This window comes from Saccopteryx leptura, chromosome 7, assembly GCF_036850995.1.
Source record: "Saccopteryx leptura isolate mSacLep1 chromosome 7, mSacLep1_pri_phased_curated, whole genome shotgun sequence".
Classification (NCBI taxonomy): domain Eukaryota; kingdom Metazoa; phylum Chordata; class Mammalia; order Chiroptera; family Emballonuridae; genus Saccopteryx; species Saccopteryx leptura.
The window spans coordinates 113,834,065-113,850,877 of record NC_089509.1 but is presented as its reverse complement, the minus strand read 5'-3'; the positions used below and the strand labels follow the sequence as shown (position 1 = coordinate 113,850,877).

Genomic DNA, 16,813 nt, shown 5'->3' with positions numbered 1-16,813 from the left:
AAAAAAAAAAAAAAAAATGGAACCCCCCCCATCCAGTGAATCCACAAACCCAGAGGCACCATTTGCCTTTTGGAGGGACGTGGGATTCACCCAAGGGGCTGCGCTCCGATTTCCGCCTTCAGATTGTTTCTGCATTCACGCTCACCCAGTGCAAATAGGGGGTTAAGAGAAAGAGCAAGATGCTGTCAGATGCTATTTGCACACTAGAAACAGCAAGAAATTAAAAAGCCACTAAACATCTGCTAGGATAATGGTTAAATGAACCGTACTGTTCCAAATTAAAATCTAGGAGATAAGGGACATATCAACATGCTAAAAGGATATGGAAGACTTAAACAGGTTCTGTTAAGAGACAGCTGCAGAACACGGTGTTATACATATATAACAGCTAAAGGTCTGGAAGGATGGAGGGAAGGGGTTTGTGCTCTGCTTCATTTATCACTAAATTATTATATATTCTCTAGCAAACACATATTCGTGTATTACTTGTATGATCTTAGAAAACAAAAAACTCTTTTCCCCGGGGAAGAAGTTTCTGCTGACTTACCACTAGATTCCTGATAACATAAAAGCAGACTGATCTCTGATTATCTGTAAGGATTGCTAAACAACAAACAGGCAGTCCCACTGGAAGAGGCCACCACCTACTTCATTCCTGACTCAAAAAAAATACAATGCCTCTGGGAGCACCTGGGTCTGCCTGCCAGCTCTGATAATGGGGGCAGAAGTTTGAACACAGTTAACTGGGCATGAGGTAGGTAGGATGGAAACACATCTGCTCCCACTCACTGCACTCACCCAGCCCCCCACCCCCACCCCATCCTACCCAACCTCCTTATTTCAGGCAATGAGCCTGCCCCTGGTGGTGGCCGTAAGGGGCTTGGCCACAGCCATCCATGACTGGGTAGGTACATTTCTTTAATTCCAGGGTTCAAAAGTAGGAAACCATCAGTTTCCTGTATATACCTAAATTCCATCGCTAAACCTCTGAAGAACTTAGAAAAGAATGTTCATGTGCCAGAGATGTATACCTCTCTTGAGTCTTGAGATAACCACTGGTCATGCTTAGAAAGAAAGTTTCATTATTCAGACTACCTGATCCATTATCCAGAGCACTGACCATCTGGAAGATTATACCCTGACTGCCAATCCATGGGTTAAAAATGCAGGACTGACTTTTCTCAAACATGCGCCTTTTACTATTAAAACTCTGAACTTTTCTTTCTCCTTTAGAACACTCTGGGTATTCCCTAGCTGTGTTTTTGATCTGCAAATTCTAAAACCCTTGAATAAAGTGTCACAATTCTTAATTAAAAAAAAAAAAGAGGATCTGGGATGCTGAGGTCCCAGGTTTGAACCCTGAGGTCTCTAGCTTAAGTCTGGGCTCATCCAGCTTGAGCACAGGCTTGACGGCTTGAGTGTGGGACCATAGAGATGATTCCATGGTCACTGGCTTGAACCCAAAGGTCGCTGGCCTGAGTGCCCCCACCCCAAGGCACGTATGAGAAGTACTCAATGACAACCAAAGTGACGCAACCACGAGTTGATGCTTCTCATTCATCTCTCTCCCTGCCTATTTCTCTCTCTCTCTCTCTCTCTCTCTCTTAAAAAAAAAAAAGGAAAAGGAAAAGGAAACCCACCTGCCTATAAGTAAAACCCATATTCTCTAATATAAGCTTTGTCATTACCAACAAGGATATTTTCAGCTACTTTTCCCTTTCTTTTCCTTTATTTTTCAATTGGTGCAGAACTCAGTGGGGGAAAAGGGTACTATTTTCTGAGCCCTTTTGAACTTTCAACAGTGAACGAGGTTGCAGAAGGCCAGATGTTTAAAAGCCAGTCTCAAATGTACTACTCTTTATAGATACTAGCAGTTTTCTGATGGGCCCCAGCCGAGCCCCTCGTCAGGGTATAAGGAGGCGGAATACTCGAGGTCGACAGAGCACCCGAGCAGATGCTGACAAGACCACGCTACAAAGGAGGCTGGTTGTCACCCACCTACTGATCTCAAAATTGATGATAACATTTGGACTTAAGAGCAGAATTTATTCCCTAAAAAATAAAAAAGCAACCTTCTTCTTCTAAATCCTATCATTCAGTCACTAGACCCCTCATCTGAACTGTACCCCTATCTCTCTCTTCATCCATTACAAATGTGATATCATACCTCAACCTTAGCCGTGCCCAGTCAACTACCATATTCTTTTATACTTTTACAATGACCCCATATCCACTTTTAATGACCTTGCAGAGGAATAGTAAAAGATTATTTTCAGCTTTTATTGCCTGTTCCTAAGTTAACAGCTCAGTAAAAAGACAACGGTTATGGGCCTCGGTAAACAGAGCTCATCTGCCCCCGCTGCTCAGGCTGAGGGCCTGGGCCCAGTTAACTGTGTTCAAAAACCTGCCCCTATTATCAGAGCTGGCAGGCAGACCCAGGTGCTCCCAGAGGCATTGATAACAATGGCTCCTCAACGGGGAAGGATGGCAGGACCGGCTCGGGACAAGTGTCAGCTTCTAACGGCATCAAATGGCAGGTGTGCTGTGCCCCACCCTTTTAACCTGCTCCTTAGTAACGTGACAGCAGTTTTAGATGAGCTGGGTGCATCACTCCACTCAGAAAATGGAAATATAGGGACCCCTGTATGCGCAAGAGAGGACGGGATTTATAGCACAAACCTGGCAATATCTGCTGAATTAATAAATGAATGGACGGAAGAGAAGAAAGGAGTGGTCCTATGAGACACAGACCCTGCTACGCCAATTACTGCTAAACAGCCATCAGTTTGGGTAAAGACACTCTGCTACATAACTGACCTGACCGCCCAGTATACGCAGAAGTCCGTTCTGCTAGACCTCAGAGACAGGACTTGAGGCCCCTCGTCCTGCAGGACCCGTGAGGAGGTTCATTTTCTGAAACCCAGATGTCTCTGTGTGCTTTGCTGACATTTCTTCAATGGCCGATTCTCTAAGCGTTTTGCACGCTGAAACCACCATGGTCATATCTTCAAGAGCAGACTCCGCATCTCTGAACAGCCACATGTCCCTGTGTGGCGTGGCCCAGGCCACCAGCAGCTCTGTGACACTTATGAAGCACCGCGAGGATGTGGCCGGGGACATCTGCTCATCACCACATTACTATATCCTTCTATGAAGGTCCATGAGAGAAACTAACCTCAGGTCCTGGCACCGGAAAACCCTGGGAAGCAGCAGTTTGACCATCTTCTTTTTAAAATGTCCTTAAACTTGTTTTAAAATCCTGGCCCTGGCCAGTTGGCCCAGTGGTAAAGCATCGGCCCGGGGTGTGGATCCCAGGTTTGATTCCCAGTCAGAGCACACAGGAGAAGCGACATCTGATTCTCCACCTTTCCCCCTCTCTTCTCTCTCTCTCTCTCTCTCTCTCCCCCTCCTGCAGCCATGGCTTGATTGAAGAGAGTTGGCCCTAGGCACTGAGGATGGCTCCATGGCCTCTACCTCAGGCACTAGGAAGAGCTTGGTTGCTGAGCAACAGAGCAACGCTCCAGATGGGCAGAGCATCGCCCTTTAGTGGGCTTGCCAGGTGGATCCTGGTTGGGGTGCCTGCGGGAGTCTGTCTCTGCCTCCCCTCCTCTCACTGAATAATAATAATAATAAACTGTAATAGTAATACACCTGCTTGGAAAAAGTTCGTGGGCTAAAGGGCACCTGAGGAACCTCAGTGATGCTGAAATGTCTGTTTGGGGACTGTGTGGTGGGCATTCATTTTACTGTTGTGCTTTCTAGGTTGTGTGTGTAGCACAGATATTTAGATGCAGCAAATCTTACATAATAAATATTATATAACAATTTCCCCTTCCTTTATAAATAAATCGTGTCACTGCTAACCGTCCCTTTTTGCACAAGCTTCTGGAAAGATCAGAGCCAAATCTGCCTGCCTCTCCAGGTGCAGAGCAACATGTGACATGCATTCTTTATTAGCCTGAGCCCTGGCTTGCTTTTATTATTCCTACCTTTCTTTTCCTTTAAGCACAATTTATTTTCCTCCCCAGTGTTACTGAGATACTGACATACAACACTGTATAAGTTTCAAGTGTACAGTGTGATGATTTGATACATGTATATGTTGCAAAACAACACCATCACAAGGTTAGTTAACACATCCATCACCTCACAAAGTCACCTTTTTATTTCTTGTGCTGAGACCACTTAGGACCTACTCTCTTAGCAACTTCTAAGTACGTAATACAGTATTGTTAACTATAACCACCATGCTGTACATTAGATTCCGAGAACTTAATTGTAACCAGAAGTTTTTACCCTTTGACCAATGTCTCTCCATTTCCCCACCCTTCAGGCCCTGGAAACCATCAGTCTACTTCCTGTTCCTATGAGTTCTAACCACAATTACTTTTATGTTCTATTTTTTCATTTCTCATATTTGTGTTTTCTCATAATAATAAGCTGCTTCAAACATACTTGAGAATAAAGTAGGGAATAAATTATTTTTTAATACTACAAAAGGTCCTAAGATTTTTATGAAGACCCTAATTTTTTTCTTTTATTGATGGGGGGGGGGAGAGAGAGGAAGGGAAAGAGATGAGAAGCATCAACTCGTAGGTGCAGCACCTTAGTTGTTCATTGATAGTTTCTCATATGTGCCTTGTGGGGGGGCTCAAGCCAAGCCAGTGACCCCTTGTGCAAGCCAGCGACCTTGGGCTTTAAGTCAGCGACTTTGGGATCAGGTTGATGATCACATGCTCAAGCCAGTGACCCTGCACTCAAGCCGACAAGCCTGTGTTCAAGGTGGCGACCTCAGGGTTTCGAACCTGGGACCTCAGCATCCTGGGTCAAGCTCTATTCACTGTGCCATCACTGGTCAGGCTGAAGACCCTAATACTAATGTGCAAACCTTTAATTAGAAGTTGTGACTCTGACCCATGGGGGTGTTCATGGTCCCTGGCACTTCCTGTCTAATCTAACGTACCTGGCTGCACCCACGCAGCCTCTGGACCCGGCAGCAGATTGGTATGAGTTTCAGGGACACGGGCTCAAGAACTTTGAAAACTTCCCCAGGAGATGCTGGTGTAGTCACTCCGCTTGTTGAGAACCCCTACTCAACACCACGTACCGGATGTGAGGGCCATCTGGCTGTGACATCCGTCACCCCATTGATCTCCAGGGTTGGTTTGGCTGATCTGGCTGGCTGGGCGGGCGTCCCCTTCCTCCCTCACCACTCCATGTGCATCCCTCCCGAAGCTGCTCACTCAGTCGGAGAGGACGACCTTCCCCGATAGAGGAGAGGTCCGTTCTTCAGTCAAGGGTACACGAGTAGCAGCGCTCCCCTGCTGGAGCCTCCAAACAAGTCTCAACACCAAGTGCCTCCAGATGAGCTATCCTAAGAAGGACACATCACCTATATAATATTTTGGCCTGTGATGCCAACCCGAATCTAATCATGAGGAAGCATCAAACACAAAGGGAGAAATGTTCTCCTAAAATGTCAATGTCATGAAAGTCAAAGAAAGACTGTGGGATCATTCAAGAGTAAAGAAGGCTAAAGAGATGGGACAACAGGCCCTGGCCGGTTGGCTCAGTGGTAGAGCGTTGGCCTGGCGTGCAGGAGTCCTGGGTTTGATTCCCGGCCAGGGCACACAGGAGAGGCGCCCATCTGCTTCTCCACCCCTCCCCCTCTCCTTCCTCTCTGTCTCTCTCTTCCCCTCCTGCAGCCAAGGCTCCATTGGAGCAGAGCTGGCCCGGGCGCTGAGGATGGCTCTGTGGGCTCTGCCTCAGGTGCTAGAGTGGCTCTGGTCACAACAGAGCGAGGCCCCGGATAGGCAGAGCATCACCTTCTGGTGAGTGTGCCGGGTAGATCCCGGTCGGGCGCAGGCGGGAGTCTGTCTGGCTGCTTCCCCGTTTCTGGCTTCGGAAAAATACAAAAAAAATTAAAATAAAATAAAAAAGAAATGGGACAACAATGTAACACCTGACCCTATGTTACCAGAATCAGGTAGAATGCTAAAGGCCATTAGTGGACCAACTCACAAAACTAGAAAAAGCACAGATTAGGTAAAAATACTAAATCAGGCCTGACCATTGGATAGAGTGTTGACCTGGCATGCTGAGGTCCCAGGTTCAAAACCTTGATGTCAGCCCTGGCCAGTTGGCTCAGCGGTAGAGCATTGGTCTGGCATGTGAAAGTCCCGGGTTCGATTCCCAACCAGGGCACACAGGAGAAGCGCCCATCTGCTTTTCCACCCCTTCTCTCTCCTTTCTCTCTATCTCTCTTCCTCTCCCACAGCCAAGGCTCCATTGGAGCAAGTTGGCCCAGGTGCTGAGGATGGCTCCATGGCCTCTGCCTCAGGTGCTAAAATGGCTCTGGCCACAACGGAGTGGCGCCCCAGACAGGCAGAGCATCGCCTCTTGGTGGGCATGCCGGGTGGATCCCGGTCGAGTGCATGCGGGAGTCTGTCTCTCTGCCTCCCCTCTTCTAACTTCAGGGAAAAAAACAAAACAAACAAAAAAAACCACCCGATGTCGCTGGCCTGAGCGTGGGCTCATCCAGCTTGAGTGCAGGGTCACCAGCTTGGGTAGGGTCATCGAAATGACCCCAAAGTCACTGGCTTGAGCAAGAAGTCACTGGCTTGACTGGAGCCCCCAGTCAAGGTATGTATGAGAACCAATCAATGAACAACTAAAGTGCCACAACTATGAGTTGATGCTTCTCTTCTCTCCCTGTCTCTATCTCTCAGTAAAAAAAATACACACACACACACACACACACACACACATACTAAGTCAATATTAAATTTACCAAAGTTGATCATATTATGGCTTTATAAGAAAATGTTCCTATTAAGAAAGACACTCTGCACTGAAGAATTCGGGAATAAGGGGCCATAGTAAATGTAACTTGTCTTTAAAAGGTTCAGAAAACAGACTGTGTGTGTGGAGAAAACAAACAAACAAACGGGTAACCTGCCAACAGCTGGATCTGGGGGGGAGCAGATACATACAGAGTGTTCTTTGTGCTCATTTTTGTAACTTTTCGGTGCTTACAACTATTCCAAGTAAAAAGTTAAAAAGAAAAGAAAGCCCCTGCCCTAAATTATAGAATTTCCAATACAGTGGTACCTTGAGATACGAACAGACCAACATACAATTATTTTAAGATACGAGCTGCGACTCGGTCCGTATTTTTGTTTGAGATCTGAGCGATATTCCGAGATACGAGTCGTGATTCGGGAAGCTGCCGCTAGTTGGCGCACGGGGCCAGTATCGGCAATTTGATATATGAGTTGACTGACTTACAAGCTCGGTTACAGAATGAATTAAATTCGTATCTCAAGGTACCACTGTATTTTAAAAAGAGAATAAAGTTTCCTTCGTTTCCTATTCATTCGCTCAATGGTTCCGGCCCTGGGTACCCACGAGCAGCTCCAATGGGCAAAGAAGAAGACGCCTCTACCCAGGAGGCCGTCTGCCAACTCCTCAGTGTTTTAAAAACAGCTTTCTTTTTCTTTGGGGAATTTATAGACCTCCAAATGTTTTATTTTCTCCTGCACTTTCAGTTTTTCTGTTATGTTATTCTGGGGGCGGGGGTTTGCAGACCATGAGCACAGAGCCTCACCGTCCCGGGCCTCGTGAAGTCCACGCTGTGCGCCAGGCTCTGCCGCCCCTGGTTACTGAAGAGGCGGATACAGACGCTCTGCAGGTACTCGGGAGTAATCTGCGGAGGGGACAGAGGACAGCTGGTGAGAGGTCTGGGGACGACAGTTTGCGTTAATAGAGGACTTCTAAGGAGTGAAACACCCCCAATGCCCTTCTCAATGTCAAAGACACCCGACACTTTCAGTTCTACTTTTCTACGGCTTCTGAGACTTCGGATCAACGCCTCACTCCCGACACTGTTTCCTTCTCTGACTTCTGGAGCCGCTTCTCTAATAAGGAAATTTGATGATGCCCCTTTCTTGCTTTAAACAGTGGAATAAGGAAAAGATATGAATAAACAAATGACTAAAAAATGATATACAAATGGGCAACAAACATATGAAAATATACTCAGTCTCCTAAATATTTAAAGAAATGTAAACTGAAACATTTAGAGTACTACTAAGCTTTGCTTACCCAACTGGCAAAGAATTCAAAGTATAATGGTGTCTGTGTTGGCAAGTGTGTGGAGAATACCCTCATACACTGCTGGGGGCCGGGGGGTGGGCAGGCATCGTTGAAATCTTAGGAGAAATAATTTGGTATATCTATCAATGGCTGTATTTTTGACCTAGCAATTCCATTCTTAGGGTCTTATCTCGCCTGTATCCAGAAGTAAGTACACAGCAGCTACAAGAATGTTCATGGCAACATTTTTGTTACAGCAAACAAAAAATCAAAATGTTCATCATCAGTGAGCTGACAAATTACTGTTCACCCTTACAATGGAATAATGTACTAGCGTTACAAGGAATGAGGTAGGTGTGGGCAAGATCGCCAAGAGATATCGGAAGGGAAGCAGCAAGTCTCAGAAGAGTCCTGGGCCATAGGATCCCTAGTAAGTACATGCATGCTGCTCGCACGGGGATTTGTGCATGCACACACATGCACAGGCATGAGCACAGAAATGTTCCGAGAGAATGCATGAGGAAACAGTAACCCTGGGAGACCAAGGCATCATGTGTGGGACGTGGCTGTTCCCCGCCCCTCTCCCTGTCCTGATACGTGGGGCCCCTTCAGCCCCTGCCTGCTGCTCAGTGGGCCCCAACTGCACACTCCAGCAGTAATGGCGCACTGGCCACCTCTGGTCAACATGTCATGCCTTGCATTAATCCTGGCTTTAAAGGACACACCAGGATGATGGCAGTTATGTTTCTTTTTAAGACTTTATTTATTTTAGAGAAAAGGGCAGGGGGCAGGAGCAGGAAGCATCAACTCCCGTATGCGCCTTGACCAGGCAAGCCCAGGGTTTTGAACCGGCGACCTCAGTGTCCCAGGTCGATGCTTTATCACTGTGTCACCACAGGACTAGCAGCATTTATTTTTTAACAGGAAAGAAGGTAAAAGGAAAATGTACTCTTTTCTTTACTTGTTTCTATATTGTTTCAATTTTCTAAATATGTACATGTCTTTTGGGGGGTCAACAGCGGCTATATAAGCCATTTTTGCTTTGTTTCTGGTACTTTTCCTTATTAAAGTCAATACATGTTATTTATTTATTTTTAAATTTTATTTATTGATTTTTACAGGGGGTGGGCGGTGAAGCGAGAAGTATCAACTCATAGTCACTTCACTTTAGTTGTTCTTTGATTGCTTGCTGTTTGTGCCTTGACCAGGCAAGCTCAGGGTTTCAGACCAGTGCCCGCTGCATTCCAGGTCGACACTTTATCCACCGTGCCACCACAGGCCAAGCAATACATGTTATTTTTTTTAAACAAAACAAAACCAGCCTGACCTGTGGTGGTGCAGTGGATAAAGCGTTGACCTGGAATGCTGAGGTCGCCGATTCAAAACCATGGGATTACCTGGTCAAGGCACATATGGGAGTTGATGCTTCCTGCTCCTCCCCTCCTCTCTCACTCTCTCTCTCTCTCTCTCTCTCCTCCTTCTCTCCTCTCTAAAATGAATAAATAAAGTCTTAAAAAAAAAAAAAACCTGGCTGGCCCTGGCCGGTGGCTCAGTGGATAGAGCGCTGGCCTGGCGCATGGATGTCCCGGTTTGGTTCCAGGTCAGGGCACACAGGAGAAGTGACCATCTGCTTCTCTCTCCTCCCTCTCCCCCTTCTCTTCCCCTTCCGCTCCCCCAGCCAGTGGCTGGATTGGTTCAAATGTAGCCCTGGGCAATGAGGATATTAGGCTGAGGTATTTACCACAGTTTTACAGAATGTTAAGTTGGGGGAAACTGGGTGAAGTGTACAAGGACTGTCTGCATTGTTTCATAAAATTGCTTATGAACCTCCAATTACATCCATTTAAAATATTTTATTTCCACAAAGATATTCTATTATATTTAGTAGTTTTTATTAAGTAAAACACTAGAGTGATTCTCATTAAAGTCAGGAACAGGACGAAGATGCCCATGATCACATTATTTAACAATGTCCCACAGTCTTGGCCAATCTGCTAAGGGAAAAAAGTTACAAAATACAATGAAAAAATCAAAACAATAATATCATTTGAAGATGATATGACTGCTAATTTAGAATACACGAAAATCAATGGGAAAAAAACCTATCAGATTAATAGAATTCAGAAAGGTGGCTGGACACGAAATCCATATAGAAAATCTATAGCTTTCCTACCTACCAGCAGGGTACTGCCCCCTTATTGTTATGCTGCTAAGTAATTTTTTTCTGTTGCCAATTTACTCTTTGCTAACATTAAGGGTCAGGCAGTAAAATAACAATACGGGAGATAACATGCCAAGGAGAAGTGGGTAAGATACTGCAAGCAGCATGAGAAACAGCGTGGAACGTCCGCTCGGTCTCCCGTGTCCACGCTGGCTTCGTGAAACGGAGGGGAGGGGGAGGGACACGGCCAGGAGTGGCCAGGAATCAGCACGGACACCGTCCATGCCTGTATCACACACCGTATCCTGAAAAGGACGCGGACAGGCGGGGGTCTCCCTTACCATCTTGCCGCTGACCGTGGCCTCCAGCGAGTCCACCAGCTCCGCGGTGACGCCGATGAGGTTGTGGTAGTCCGCCTGGATCTTATTGTACCGTTTCAGGTATGTCACTGACCTACGCTCAGCTTCGACCAGCTGCTGGTGGAGCTGCTGCAACGTTTCTAGGAAGACATTTGCATGGATATTAAAACAAGACAAAAAAAAAAAACAATTAGAAAACCCCACAAAATAAAAATTTTTTAGAAAGTCTATTCCTCTCAAGGGAGTAGTGCCTACTATCCTATTTTGCTATAACAATAAACTTGATGCCACTGGGTTTAACACTTTTTACGCCGTGCCTCATTTAGTTACAAGGGGCTTTGCGATCCCTGATTTTTTTTTTTTTTAATTTCTTGTCTCTGGTAGATCAACTGAATCATCTCTGATTTTCCTAACAAAATCTATTTGCTGGACTGAGAGCCCCATGCAACTTCTTTTAGTTCTTCTCTTTATGTACAAGAAAAAAACTGAACATTCCGTTCTATAATCACTCATAAAATGGCTGAACCAAACCTGCGTCCTTTTCTCCGTTTTTGCCCTGAGGTAGTTTGGGGGACAACTGATAACCACAGGACAGTTCATTTTAAGTAAAGGTCAGGGCTGCTTGCCTAATGCTGGAGAAAACTAGATTCTAGAAGATTCCACAGGCTCATTCTGCCAGTGTGATAAAGCATATCATGGAAAGGGGTCAACATTTTTCTAAATGAATTTCTATACAAGAAGACAACTTGGAAAAGGGGCAGAAAGTTAATACCCTAGAACAGTGGTGTGCAAACTTCGACATACATCAGAATCACAGAATCATCCAAAAATAAAGATGATCAAGCCTCCCCTTCAGAAACTGATTTTTTGGGTACTGTATGAGGGGTGAGTATCTATATTGTCAACAAACTACCCAAATGGCTCTGACCCATACTACGCATTTGAGAGCCGCTGTCCTAAATTATCCATTCCTCCTCATTTGTGTCCTAAAACAGCTTTAAGGATCACCCACATTCAACCTGTATTTCAAAAACTTTTATTTATTTTACTGATGTGCAGAAATAAAGTATTTCAATTCTTAAAACCCCAAATACCACATAATAATGAACTATTATTATTACTGTTATTATTTAAAACCCATCAAATCTCAGTTGGAAAGATAATTTTGAAAAGTCACCTAACACAAATTTATCCTCAGTACTTGAACTTGTGGAGAACATCCCTGGAAAACATTTATCAAGCTTCTCCTTAAATATTATTAGGGAGAAGGAGTCACTACCTTCTCTCTGAACTGAGTATTATAAAAGCTTTTCCATGTGAACAAAATTCAAACATACATACACTGGAACTCGCAACAATGAAAATTCGACAGGATACTGACAATCCCATTTTGCGGTGATAAGGATTAGAAAGTGTCCGTGCAAACTTTCTCGTCGTGTACCAAGTGGCAGAACATGTCTGAAGCACCGAAACTCATTAGTTGGGTCAAAGGACCTCCCAAACGTCCTTTGTCATCTATTTGTATAACCTTTGCCTTGGGGACCCAGAATTGGAGTTTGTGACAATTTCAAAATACAGCACGCGGGAAAAGAGCTCTAACTGCCAGCAGCTGACAGGAAGCAGAGAAGACGGCCCATGGGCTGACACAAATATGTTCATTTCAAGTACCTCATTTAGCAAACCAGCCTGCTGTCCAGAGACATCACCCTGCAGACACCTTAGCTGGCCACAAGCGGGACCTGAGCTTACTGTAAGCTATCTGAGTCACGGCTCAAAACACCCATTTCATTTCTGAACATTAAACAGAACTTTGACTCTCTGATCCTATCAAACATTTTATGAGACAAGGAAATCTAAGCCAACATGCCTTGCCACGTGAGACCTCAACTTTTAATAGAGCTGTCCTGTTCCCTGTTATTTTAATGGAACTGGCTTAGTCATGCCAGTGAAATGTATTGAGATTCTTCCTATTTCAGAAGTCCAAAGAACTGCATCCAAGTTTTAAACAGGAGATAATTCACACTGAGAGAACGCCAGTCATGGTCACAGAACGTTCTCCTGTTGTTCCAGCGAGCAATGAAACAGTAACAAGAGAGGTGAAGGGCTTCCCCCTTCCCCGCTTAACATTCCTCCTTCACTTCTCTTTTTAGATAAGATTTCATTTTAGAGACCCCTTGGTTGCTCAAGATAAAATGATACATTTTAAAATAGGAACTGATGCTTGACTGGGCAGAGGTGCAGTGGATAGAGCATTGGCCTGGGACACTGAAGACCCAGGTTTGAAATCCTGAGGGCCCCAGCTTGAGCGCGGGCTCACCAGCTTGAGCACGGGGTCACTGGTTGAGCATGGGATCATAGACATGACCCCATGGTCGCTGCTTGAGCCCAAGGCCACTGGCTTGAGCCCAGGTTGCTGGTTTGAGCAAGGGGTCCCTGGTTTGGCTGGAGCCTCCTCAGGTCAAGGCACATATGAGAAAGCAATCAATGAACAACTAAGGTGCTGCAACTGTGAGTTGATGCTTCTCATCTCTCTCCCTTCCTGTCTTTCCCTCTCTAAAAAAATAAAATAGGAACTGTTAAGACTATATTTTCAGGGATCATTTCTATAGTTCATTAAAATAGGAACTGTTTTTCTAACCTCAAGTAAAAAGCTAAAATCAACCACTCTGTCTTCACAGTAGAATAGACTCTTCCTTCTTCATATTCAGATATAAATCAACTCTGCTATTTTGCTAATCCAGAATGTGGGCTGAACACAGGAGTTCACTTCCAGTGAAGAGAATGCAGGAGAAATGACACTGACTTCAGAGGCTGTGTTAGAAAAGGTGACACAGCTTCCATTGGTTCCCTCTGGGGACATTCACCCTGAGGAGCCAACCACCAGGCTCCAAGGAAGCCCAGGCCACTTGGAGAGTGCACGCAGGTGTTCTAGCCCAGGGCCTGTGCTGAGGTCCCAGGCGCCAGCCAGCGCCAGCCAGCAGACGTGTGCACTTGGGTGAGGAAGCCTCGGCAATGGCTCTGCCCGGCGCTGTCCACACCCATGAGACACCCCAAGGGACAACTGCCTAACTGAGCCCACAGTTCCCAGAGCACGCAGGATAACAACAATAAGCAACGTTGTTGTTTCATGCCTGAGGTGGCTTGCCAGGCAGCAACAGGAGCAATAGTGGGGCAAGGGAGCATTTTCTGGCCTTGCAGTAAAGACTCAAGTGCCGCCCTAAGGTCTGGACGCCAGCTGTGCCGGTGTGAGAAACCCAGGGAACCACACCAACCCTGCAGAGAGTGAGCAGGAGGAGCTGGGAGGGGGCTGCGGGCTCCTCCTCAGACAAGACTATGCTGGGGGCACAGCAGCCTCGTGGGGCTCCCAGACTGCAGCCTGGCGACCCCGGGACCATCCCATGTTGACCCCATTGTACCCCTGCTCCTCTGTGCTCGGGCACAGGCCCACGGCTCCCCTGTGAAGGGTCAGTGGGCCTGTCCCCTCTGAGCTCCAGGAGGTGCAGCACAACTGGCAGAACCAGAATTCAGAACTGCTGGGCCGGGGACACGCAAGGCAACCAGGGACGAAAACAAACATTCCATCTCTTCTCACTGAAGCCACGGCAGCCCTCTGTGTATCAGATCTAAAGCATCGCTCCCCTGTCCCCCTGGGAAGCAAAGAGCTAGTCATTGACCAAAGTTTCCTTTCTTTAGTAAACTTTCACTCTCCGAAAAGAAACATGGAAGCAAATGGCAGGAGCTCTAAAATCCTTGCTAACGGGACCGCTGGGGAGCGGGCGAGTGAGCTACTTCATGCCGGGGAAGATTTCACGCTGGGAAGCTCCACCTGCTGGCACTGCGGTGCGGAGGCGGATGCGCAGCCAGACGCACAGCCAGGACCAGCTGGGCCTGCAGCACAGCACACTTCCCAGCGCGTGGTCGGCACAGTCACGGAAGCAGTTTTCACAACATAGTATCACAGACAAAACACAATCCAAGAACCCCAATTCTGGCCCACTTCATGTTAAGTACAGTTTTCCTCACCTTTCTGCAAAATGGACAGTTCTGGGAAAAATTGATTATCAGGAAAAAACATCATTTTATGCTAAAAAATTAGGACAGAAATTCCTATTTGAAGGTAGAAAAAAAATGGAAATGCTTCTTAAGAATGGGCACTACGTGCGGCTAACAGACTAGTTCAAGGCGAAAGTGGGAGACACTGAAGTCAACCCCGCCCATGCCACGCCCTCTTCGGGCCGTGCCACCGCGGCGCTGGCCGGGAGCTTGGCTCCCCCTCGCTCTTCCACGGCCCGGTCACCTGGCATGCACGACGAGGCTAAAATGCGGCCTTCCTGAAGAGGGGGCCGCAGGGAATCTCAGATCAAAATGATCGCAAAGCACTCCACAACTATTCAGACCTTTAAAGCCCTCATTTTCCAAGTCCATGGAATTCCCTCCACTTCACTACTTAAAATTTGTCTTAGCAAAGTGGTTATTTAAACCTTTTTAATCCAGGCCTGGCCTGTGGGGGCGCAGTCCTGGAATAGAGCATCGACATGGAATGCTGAGGTCGCCGGTTCGAAACCCTGGGCTTGCCTGGTCAAAGCACACACCACAAGCAAGCAATGAACAACTAAAATGAAGCAACTATGCTTCATTTCCCCCACTGCCCTCTCTCTGTAAAATCAATAAATAAAATCTTCAAAAGAATTTTATTATTAATTCTGGATGATTTACCTTTGTGACTCTGTCCATTCTCCTTCTGGGATGAGAAAGTTGTTTAGGAAAATGGGCATTCAGGATGCAGTCCGTGGGTATCTCAGTTGGTGTGACCAATCTGAGAAAAAGCTTCAGCATGGTGAGAGAGACCTCTGGCCAGCGGAGGCCACCCTCATACGGCTATAAGCAGTGAGGACGCTTACTGACCTCTGGTTACTTGGAGGATCAGCTCCCCAATCGGTCCTCTTCTCTCCATCACAATTCTCCTGTGTGTGTCCCGGTCTTACACTATTTCAACACCTCCCTAACTGGCCTCCACATCCCTTCAACCCCCCCCCCCCCATCTGACCAGCAGTGGCACAGTGGAGAGAACACCAACCCGGGACACTAAGGTCCCAGGTTCCAAACCCTGAGGTCACTGGCTTGAGTGTGAGCTCGTCAACATGACCTATGGTCGCTGACTTGAGCCCAAGGTTGCTGGCTTAAGCAAGGGGGTCACTGATGTGGTTGCAGCCCCTCGGTCAAAGCATGTATGAGAAGCCATCAATGAACAACTAAGGTGCTGCAACTACAAGTTGAGGCTTCTTATCCCTCTCCCTCTTACAAAAAAAAAAAAAAAATCCTTCCCCACCGCTACCAAAATTCTAGTAAAAATGCAAATCTGAATCCATACCCTTTAACTCTGTAACTTCAGTGCTAAAGCTGTATCCTGAGAAAACTGGGCTGGAGAGGAAAACAGCAGAGCTCAGTACCTGCAATCACAGGCTTAGGAGCCGGACTCCTGGCTTCCACCTCGGCTCCCATACATCAGGCCACACAACCGACGGCAAGGTATTTAACCTGTTTGGTGTGCGTTTTCTTAATTTTTTTGGTAACAGCTTTATTGAGATGTGATGCACACGCTATGCAATTTACCCATTTGAAGTGTACATTTCAAAGGTTTTCAGTACATTCAGAGTTGTGCAGCTACCACTACAATCAATTATAGAATAGTTTCATCGACCTAAAGAAGAAACCCTGCACCCACTAGCGACCCCGTGGCCCCAGGCAAGCCCTAACCTCTGGATCGGTGGCTCCGACCTTCTGCACACAGGGGGCCTTGCACCCTGCAGCCTTCTGTGTCTGGCTTCTCTTACTCAGCATGTTTTGTTTTGTTTTTTTCTGAAGCTGGAAACGGGGAGGCAGTCAGACAGACTCCCGCATGCGCCCGACCAGGATCCACCCGGCATGCCCACCAGGGGGTGATGCTCTGCCCATCCGGAGCGTTGCTCTGTCGTGACCAGAGCCACTCTAGTGCCTGAGGCAGAGGCCACAGAGCCATCCCCAGCCCCCGGGCCATCTTTTGCTCCAATGGAGCCTCGCTGGCTGCGGGAGGGGAAGAGAGAGACAGAGAGGAAGGAGAGGGGGAGGGGTGGAGAAGCAGATGGGCGCTTCTCCTGTGTGCCCTGGCCGGGAATCGAACCCAGGACTCCTGCACGCCAGGCCAACGCTCTACCTGATC

The 16,813-nt window shown here is 46.8% G+C and overlaps 1 protein-coding gene across 3 annotated transcripts in view; it reads right to left on the bottom strand.

Moving 5' to 3' along the window:
- ARMC9 (armadillo repeat containing 9) overlaps positions 1–16,813 on the bottom strand; it is a 152,859-nt gene that overhangs the window by 121,604 nt on the left and 14,442 nt on the right. For all 3 annotated transcript variants that reach the window (XM_066345603.1, XM_066345602.1, XM_066345604.1), the window contains exons 7-9: positions 15,331–15,355; positions 10,597–10,754; positions 7,607–7,705 (exon numbers count right to left, since the gene is read on the bottom strand). In XM_066345603.1, coding sequence (XP_066201700.1) covers positions 7,607–7,705; positions 10,597–10,754; positions 15,331–15,355 — 282 coding nt within the window. The remainder of the gene's footprint in view (positions 1–7,606; positions 7,706–10,596; positions 10,755–15,330; positions 15,356–16,813) is intronic.